The sequence below is a fragment of the Neopelma chrysocephalum genome, unplaced genomic scaffold (assembly GCF_003984885.1).
Source record: "Neopelma chrysocephalum unplaced genomic scaffold, ASM398488v2 Primary Assembly neopelma1_63, whole genome shotgun sequence".
NCBI lineage: Eukaryota > Metazoa > Chordata > Aves > Passeriformes > Pipridae > Neopelma > Neopelma chrysocephalum.
This window is the reverse complement of record NW_020897720.1, coordinates 13279919-13289441: the sequence shown is the minus strand read 5'-3', so window position 1 is coordinate 13289441 and position 9523 is coordinate 13279919. Positions and strand designations below refer to the sequence as shown.

Below are 9523 nucleotides of genomic sequence, written 5' to 3'. Positions count from 1 at the left end.
TTTGGCTTTTTTGTCTGTCTGAGCAGCAGGAAAGCCTTGAGCTGAGGCCAGGCATTGGCCTGATTGCACAGTTGAAGATTGCTGTGGCAGAGCTCATGCTTTACCATTCCAATCTGCTGCTTTCCTTTTATCTGGGGAGTGATGGAGGAGCCTCGTGGGGTGCAAAGTCCCTCCCTGTGGGCGAGGGTAGAAACTGTGTAGGAAGAGGTGGTGGCTCATAGGTTTTTGTTGTCTGATTTTTGTCGTTCAACCTTCCCTAATCTAACCCTGATCTTATTTAAATCACTTTTTTTACTTGGTTTTATGTGGATTGAAGTGGTTGATTTGTGTTCACTTGACACTAGACCAGTGGCTACAGGCTGATGGTATCGCCCTTATTTATGTCATTCCCTGTGTTGGGCTAAAATCCAAATCGTAAAATGAGAAAGGAAAGTAAATTGTACTGGAATAATGTTTTCTAATTCCAGAGTCATCAAGATGCTGTATCTCTAATCAGCTTCTCTGAGTCACTGTTTTTCCCCCCAAACCAATTCATCCACAAAAAACCCGAGTGATTAGAAGTGGCTGGAGTTCCCTGATGACTTAAGGGAATTTAAAAGCAATTGTCAGCTTGTTTTAAATATATTTTTTTATTACTTTTTTTGTTTGTCTTAGAAAGAAATATGAAATCTTCATGCAACCTTCTAAATATTTCAAACATTTAAATAGCATATGATAATTTAGCAGTACAGTACATTATACAGCAAGATAATATAGGGAGACTTCCTATAGTATATTTACAGATGAAAAGGTAGTTTTGTTATATTAAAAAGAGGAATGCACTGCTTAACATGGAAGTATTACATTCAAAATAATGAATATGTTGTATTGTGACTAAAATATACATAGGTATTTATATGTTTGCCCTATCATATTTTTCATAAAAAGGTACCTTTTAAAGGCTTTCTTTGTTGTTGTTGCTACAAATCTAGGAAAACATACACAATAGCCTCGAAGCTTAAAATATCTCAGTACTGAAGCCACAAACTCTCTGTGAGAGCTTCAGGTGAAGAAAAAAAAAAAAACAAAACCGAAAAACCCAAAACCAAACAGACTTTTTTTATTTTCTTAGTAATAAAAACAACCTAGAAATGCTTCCTAATGCATGAGAGGTTAAAGGGGAGACAGGGGATGCTTTGCCTTGCAGCGAGACCTCGAGTCCTTTAAAGAAGAGGTACACAAGTGATCTCAGGCTCACTTGACGAGGTGCTGAGGGACCTCGTTCTGCAGGTACAGCCACGTTTCGGCGGCAGCTGCCCCAGCAAACTCGTCTTTGGTCCCTGCTTTGCCCGACTGAGGTGGAGGAGGCTGCAAAAACGCCCAACAAACCCGGCCCCGAAGCTTTCCCGCTGCCCAGAGGGGGAGGGAACGGCTGCGAGTGACACCGTCACCAACGTCGCTGTTTGCCTGAAGAGCTTATAAAGCTCGATTGCAATCATAGTGCAGTATGAATGAAGAATAATTAAAAAGAAAAAAATTAAAAAAAAAATCCCAAAACAACTTCTTTTTTTCCCCAATATCGGTACGGAGCAGACGGGTGTGGAATCAGAAGTGCAACAGATGCTCGGGAAATCTGGAAGCCTTTTTGCACGTGGCTATAAAATGTAAAAACTGACCCTTGGTAAAAAGTGCTTGATAATAATATAGAATTTGTGTCTTATGCCTGCGAGAGAGAAATAATCTTCTGTAGAGCCCAGTCCTATGCCAGCCAAGGGAATCTGCTCCAGTCCTCACACCACTTGCTCTTATTCTTCATAGACCCTAAACAGAGGAAGAACCAAGAGCAGGGTACTTAAACTATGAATTAAAGTCCATTTCAAGCAACAACAACAACAACAACAACAACAACAATAATAATAATAATAATAATAACAAAAACAACCCACAAATAATAAAAACCCAGAAACCAGATTTTTAGCCTTTGCCTAAGCAATCTGGAAATTAAGTTGCTGACTTTCAGCAATTTATGTCCATAAAGCATCTAGGAGGAGTGTTGGACTTTGACACTGCCACACCTTGGAGGCATGTGGGGAATAACACGCTCTGCCATGATTATCAGGATAAATAATAAGAAATCCACATCAGCTAATTCACTTTAACCACTGGAAAACCCTTATCTCTTATACAATTGCTGATGCTTATTATGAGCTGTCCATAGATATAATAAATTCACATTATCTGTTCTTTTTGAGATAATATTACTCTGCCATTTTTCTGGATTGTGTCCTGACAGAACAACACGATGGGCTTGTCTGTCTGCACGTCTCCTGAGGGTACAAGCCCGGGGCTGGGCATCCTTGGTCTTATTAATGATGGCATTATAAGAAAAAAAGAAAAAGAAACAGGGGAAGAGTGTAAATATGTTGTTATGCAGTAGCCAGGGCTTCCCCACGTGCTCTGGTTGTGAAGCAGAGGCAGGGAGCTGGCAGGGAGTTGGAGGAGATGTTTCTCACTTTCTGTGTTTTATCTGTGACCGATGGCTTAGGAAAAAAAAATCTTCTTTACAAGGGAGAAGGTGTCAGAGATTTTTGCCAGAAAATTATTGTTTTTCTGGCCATGATACATTTGTTAAAATTGGCAAATACCTGCGTCATCAGAGACTGATGATGCTGAGGTGGTGTGATTAAAGTGTGTGACTGGGCTCTCTCTTCCCTGCTCTCCTGGCTGCTTTTCTCATGGCTGAAAATACCTTAGCTTTTCATCTTGGAGTTTTCCCCGTGGAAGGGAGGTGAGTGTATGTAAGTAACCGAGAGCATCAGCTGACGAATATTTTAACCAAAAATAATTACTATTTACAGCCAGAACAACCTAATCCTAAAATAGAAGTGAGAACTTCAAGTGGCAGGAAAGAAATAATATCAAGAACACCCGTTTAAAATTGTAATTTGGGTAATGAAATACATCCTGGGTGCTGGATGGAGCACTTGCAGTGTGTGCACTTCCTTGGTTGCCTGGTTTGCCACCAAGATCCTCCCCCATCCAGCAAGTCCTTACCTGCCTTTCTCCTTCCATACTCGGTACCACTTGAGCAGCCTCACGGTGTTCTGGCGTTTGGGGTTCAGGCAGTGCTGCTGCTCCCCCCTCACCTTGGTCCACAGTGTCACACTGCAGGGCAAGGGACACAGGTCATGGCAGGCACAGGCAATTCCCACCCCTGCTCTTGCCCCACCAACTCCCAAAACTGGTCAGGGGGCCAGTGGAAGGCTCTTTATGCTCTGTGTTTTCTGGCAGACATTTGAGTTTATTGGAATAACAGAGCGGCAGGTTTGGCTGTTCCCAATCCATTGCTCACCATTACACTGTTGTACCAAAGCAAGACCTACCCACTGGTTTTAATCAGTGGGTTTGCTCTGCCTACCTGCTAGATATCATCTTTTGAGCCCAACAGATTATTTAATTAGGGCTCATTCAGGCAACCACAAGGTCTTTGCATGAGGAGACTGTTCCTTTATGCTCAACAAGAGTTCATTAGAGAGAAAATATCACAACAGCTTCACTGATTATTTTGATTTTTGCTTTTTTTCCCCCTCTTAATTCTGCAGTATTTTAAATACTTGCACATGGCAGAGTGCCTTTGTGCCCAACAGCCCAGCTCTGAGCCTCAGCATGCAGCTCTGGGGGCTTCAGCCTCCTCTGCTCACAGCCTGATCCTGCTCTGTTTGCCAGCTTGGTGCCCCCTGATTGTCACAACAAAGCCTGTTGGGAGGCAAAACATGGCAAAAGTCTTTTCTTTGTTTTAGGTCCCCTCCTTGAGGGCTTAGTGAGGCCATCATCACTTGGTCTGACACAACCAAGGTGACACGAGAGGCCCAAAGATGCTTCCCAAAAGGATGGCTTTGCAGAAACATCAAGGCTGCTCCACCTCTCAGGGCTCAAAATTAAGCAGTTTTCTGGTTTTGCTATTAATTTAGGAAATTAGAAAGAAACAACCAAACTCACAACCACAATTTGTATTGGAATTATTGATTTTCTGGAAATACCATCCACGACGGGGAAAAGCGGTTATTGATTTAACTAAAACACTGTCATGGAATTATTTAAATGCTGCTAGAGGCATGAGTAAAATGAAGGCAGAAAACCAGAAATACCTGTGTATACTGATGGTCTTCTTTTATGGTTTGGTTCAGAAAGAAGCTGTTTGTCTTCTAACACAAGAAAAAGTGCAAATTTTCCCAGCTCAAGCTCCTGGTTCTGAGGGAGCAAAACGTGCTGCCTGCATGAACTGAGCTGAGGTTCTCACCACGTTTCTGGTTTTGAAATTGCACATGGTGTTCAAATTGCTCTTTCTATTCAGTTAACCTTCCTCCCTGCTCCCCTTTCTGCTCCACCTCCATCAGCTCTAAGCTAAGGCCACAAAAAGTTAAGGTGTAATTTCCAGGTTGTTTTTTCTGGGAGGAAGTGCTCCTTTTCCCAAGTGCATGGAAAAGTGGTGGAAGCCCCCAAGAGCCTCCTTGGTGGCTGCAGGCAGCAGAAAGGGCAGAGTCACTGCTAAAAACATGGACTATCTCTGTTCTAAGGGTGTTCTCAGCCAACCTCTCTGGAGAGCAGTGTGTGCATGAGAAGGGGAGTTTTCCTGCTGCTTTGGACAGGGATGAAACCAAACTTTCACTGAAGGCACAGGGCAGGTGAGTTTTGAGGGACTTGAGGCCAGTTCAAAGTTCCTCCAGGCAGCAGCCACCTTCTCTGCACTGGCTCATCCACACCTTGGCTTGGGTTTCCCCTCTGACAGGCCACACAAGTATTTCCAGAAAGTGATGGACAGGCTGAATTGCAAGAGGAGAGGAGTAGAAACATCTCTGAAAAGCAGCAAATCCCATACTTGCACCAGAAGCAGTGAAGGACACTCTGGATTTACTAGATCCTGTTGTCTGAGGAGGAGATGCAGGGTTTGCTTCTCAGGTGAACTGGCTGTTTTCTCATCCTGGCATGCATTGCTTTGACATCACATGGGGGTTTTTTGCTTTGCTGCTGGAGGATGGAGAGCACAGGAGATGTTCCCAGGGCAGTCCCACTGTCCTCTGCAGTTCTCAGGCAGTCCCTGATTGGCACAGGGTTGGGTGGCAGCATTTTTGGGCACCCTGAGCTGAGCTGGTCCTGCTTTTGGGGATGCTGGTCTGACAAATGTAAGGGGATGTGCCTGAGAGGCACTGTGTGAACTTATACCCTGAGGGAGGAGCTGTCTGGGTGGGCTGCAAGAAGAGACTGAGAGGGATGGAGAAGGGACTGGAGCACCAGAACTTTCACCCCCAGTGGGATTTGCCCCTTATCCACCAAGGACTTGCTGTCTGGAGCCTTTACCCCTGGTGTCTGAGGGTCCCTGTGCCAAAATCCTCCCCCAGTAGGTCTCTGCCTCCAGGGCTGTGATGAGCACTCTGGGTCAGTTTGTGCCCCCCAGCACCTCTCATACATCTCATCTGAGGGATGGTGGAGCTGCTCCTCTGCCTACAAACACCCTGTCTCCATGGCCCCAAGGATCCTGGCTCTGGTCCTTTCATCCCAAACCATTGTGGGGACTGTCACCTGCCTTGACTGCCCCTTGAGAAAGGTTCCCAACAACATCTATTTTCCATCAGCTGTTTTCATCCTGACACATCCCAGAGCAAAACATGGAGTAGGAGGGAGGGGGTTGAACATTTGAGGCAGAAAGAGTTAAACTTCTCTCCTGTTTTCTGCTGCTTTCTCTCATTCCAAGAGACAGATACACTCACAATTACTGCTGGATGTACCATGAATCTTGATAGGTTTTGACTAAACTGAGGACTCAGTTTAACTGTCTCTTACCCTGTACCACAGCTCTGCTGGGGGGGTTATGGCCAAAACCTCCCTACACTGCACCACCCTCATACCCACTGCTTCTTTGCCCAACATCATTTATGCCAAGTTTCTGCTGTATGAAAACATATGAGAGCTTTTGAGGAGGGCAGAAGGGAACACAGCTTCGACAACTCGTTTTAGGTGATCACTGCAGCAACAAAAACTCAGTTGCAGGAATTTAGCTCCGCTGTGCTTTGTCCAGAGGCTCCGGGATCAATTTGTTCTCAGAATATTAATTTCAGTTTGCTTTCAGTGCTGAGTTCAGGCTGCATTAGGGCAGCTGGAAAGGCAGCGATGGCGGTGGGTCTGCCTTGCCCCACAGACACCCGCGGGGAGGGGAGATGATGGGACAATTCTGTCAGCCCTCAGGCTTGAATAGCATTGCTCAACATCTGCATAGCGATCGGGCTGGGAAAGCAGCGGCTCCTACACGCGGCGTTCCAGTTTCCCCAGCTTTCTGATTGGAAGTGAAACGTGGCATTAATGAGATTTTTTTTATACCCCCTGGTCACCATCTGCTTTTGGGGAAATGCCTTGAGTGGGATGTGAAGGGTTGGTGTTCCTCCACACCATCGTTTTGCTGTTGAAGGGTCAGAGAGAACAAGGTGAAGCTGTGAGGGGCTGATTCAGGCAGGGATGCTCTGCAAGCATTCTTCTGTTCAGGTCACCATCAGCTGATTTGGGCTTCAGAGAAGTGGGTCTGATGTTCCCTGAGCTCAGCATTGCTCACAGTGATGCTGGTCTAGCTCTGGAGGAAGCATAATGAACCTTGGGTCTCCATTCCTCCTCCCCAAGCTCTCGCTGAGTCTGAAGAGCCAGTTCTGTGTGACAAGTCTGTGGTATCTCCTTGTTTGTGCCAGTTGGATGAGCAAGATCTGTCCCCAAGGGCATTACAGAGTCCCAGAGGTGGTACAGAGCCTGGCAGGACAGGGCTCAGATCCTGCTGTTAAATGAATGGCAAATGTCCCATGAGGGAGCACAAATGCTGGATCAAACCAGCCCTTGGTGTCCTGAGAGTGTAGATGCTCTTGGGACCCTTTCCCCCTCTCTTAGGTGGCAGAGGAGCTTGGTGAAGTCTTCTTGGTTAATCTGTCCTTATCCAGCCACACGTGCTGGTTGGATGGTACTTTGTTGGGGGAATCTTAAGATATCCAAAACGGGATAGGAAAAAACCAAAACCCACCCATATTTAAAATCTAAAAACCCCTCCTTTTGAGCCAGTCATGTCAAAAAACCCTGTACCTGCCTCACCTTGGTTAGCCATTACATCACTTTGAGATTTCACAGCAGCATTGGTCCCACCTTGCAGGGAGACTGGGAAGAAAACATTTTCTTAAATGCTGGGTAACCTCATTGAATGAAGGGGATTGCTCTGGTACAACACAGGCAAAAATCTGTCTCTGGTCGGGCTAATCTTCCTTGCAGAAACCAAACTCTGTTCATATTTATTCTGCATGCCCAGAATAACTTGACTAAATAGTTCTGAATTTTATATCAGGTGGCTTGAAGTAGGATTTGTCATTATTTTCACTTGAACTAGTGATTATCTTTTTGTAGCTACCTGTTCTGGAAATACTGATTTTAAGGGAAAAAAAATTCTGTCGAAAAATAATAGGTGGAATTTTGGTCAGAATTGCACAATTTTTTTTTGCATCAGAATATTGCCAAGAATATTCAATTTGCAAATGAATATTCCCAGGAATTAGCATGCCGGGGCACGAGGAAAACAAAGAACAAAGAAGGAACTTGCAGTATAAGGTGAAGGAGTTCAGCTGACAGGGAAACAGAGAGCAATCAATGAAGGCAGACTTACATAATCATCTCTTCCACGCAAAACGGGTACCTCGGTTTCACTTCCAGCTTCCGTACGTTAGAGAATCTTATTTTAGGACCTTTCCTTGAGCATTTGCACTTCACGCCTACAAGAGAAAGCACTTTCTCACGCGCCTGCAAAGCCTCCTGCATACCAAACGTCCCTTCCCTCCAGCCTGGGTGCATCCAGGAAAACTTCAGTTTGCTCTTTCAAGCCTTGGTGGGAAAAGCTGAATTTTGTAAAGCTGTCGAGCTCAAAAAAAAAAAAAAATTAAATTTTCTTTTCTTTGGTATATCCCAGGAAAAGGTAGTGGCTCTATGGGCAATATGTTTCAGAGCACTATATATGTTCTGAGGCTTTGTAAATATCAGATTTTTTTACTGTGCACCTGCCGCGATTAAATATTATTTTAAAAAAGGAAATGAAAGAGTCAGAACTCTTTAAACTGAGCAAGCAAGAGCACGTCTCGGCTGCTTTCTCATTCACTCACGTCCCACTTGGACTTTGTAGGACTTCCAGTCATTTCTCCTCACATGGATGTCGTGGTGCAGTCACAGCCAGACAAAAGCTGAACGTTTTTTAACCATCGTTTTTGAGCACAGCAGAAAATGCAGACTGTGCCACAACCTCAAATCCAGCTCTGCTCTATTTTCCCTGAAAACCACCCTTCGAGTGTTCATTAAAGCAACCCTAAACTGACCTTATTTCCTGAAGCATTCCACATGCTAAACCCACCTAACAGGAGGTATTCGAGCTGTATTCCTGAATAACGGAGAGCATGGCATGACCTGCCACGCTGAGAGCTCTTTGCCCTGCGATGAAGACACAAATGAAGACACAACTCTGCCCAGTGTATTTTACCTCTACTTCACCTTTAAAAAACTCGCGGCTCCCTCCCTCACAGATTCTGCACATCGCACCTTCCCAACAGGCAGGGGACAGCTCAACCCATCCCGGGGCTACCAGGAGGCAAACACAAATTACTGGAAAAGAGGTTTATGCGGGAATAGGCAAAAAAACCCCCACTTTACCTTCTGCGCTGGCCAAGCACATCGCGATGAAGAGCAGAAGCAGAGCTGCTGTCAGGAGCTTCATGGTGAGGCAGCGGGTACCCGAGGAGGTGCCGGGGGGGTAGATGTGTTTTCTCGCTTGGGGTTCGTCCCCCCGATCCCGCTGTCCCGGGGCTGTGTCACCAGGGAGGGGACAGCGGAGCGGCTCCCGGCGGAGCGGCTGCCCGGCGCTGCCTGCGCTGCCTGCGCTCTGCCGCTGCCTTCCCTTCGCCTCCTTTAAAGCGGCTCCCGCTGCCCTCGCTCCCGGCTCATTAATATGCAGAGCAACTCCACGGCTCCCTCCGCTTCCTCAGCCCCGGCGGGGAGGGAGGGGACCGGCACCCCGGGGGGGAACATCCCCCATCCCCGCCCCGAGCATCCCGGGGGGAGCGCAGGCGATGGGGCGGCTGCTCCTGCCCCTGCCCAGCTGGGACAGCTCCGTCAGAAGGAGGTTTGCTGGGGGGGGGGGGGTTATGTGAGTATTTGTATGAATTGGGCTGTCGGGTGGAAAAACACCCGCTTGCGAGCGCTCCAGGGATGCCCGCGCTCCGCAGAAATTCCCATGAACCCTGGAAATGAGATTTGGAGAATTTGGGAAGGGGTGTCGCTTTTAGTCACATATTGACTTTTTAATTTATAATTTTCATTTATAATATTAATTTATTTTTTTTTTTAGCTTTAACAGGCTTCTAAATCTAATGGAAAGTTTAGCGAGTTAAATGGAAAAAAAATATTGCTGAAAGCGTTGTTAGGTGGGTTTGGCATGTGGAATGCTTCAGGAAATAAGATCGGTTTAGGGTTGCTTTAA

General features: G+C 46.0%; 1 protein-coding gene across 1 annotated transcript; it reads right to left on the bottom strand.

Moving 5' to 3' along the window:
* Positions 1 to 668: 668 nt before the first annotated feature.
* On the bottom strand, positions 669 to 9038 carry CXCL14 (C-X-C motif chemokine ligand 14). Its single transcript, XM_027682845.1, has 4 exons — positions 8698 to 9038; positions 7667 to 7772; positions 3034 to 3144; positions 669 to 1800 (listed from the first exon to the last, which is right to left on the bottom strand). The coding sequence occupies exons 1-4, from the start codon at positions 8759 to 8761 to the stop codon at positions 1785 to 1787; spliced, it is 297 nt and encodes a 98-aa protein (XP_027538646.1). The 5' UTR covers positions 8762 to 9038; the 3' UTR covers positions 669 to 1784.
* Between the last annotated feature and the right edge of the window lie 485 nt (positions 9039 to 9523).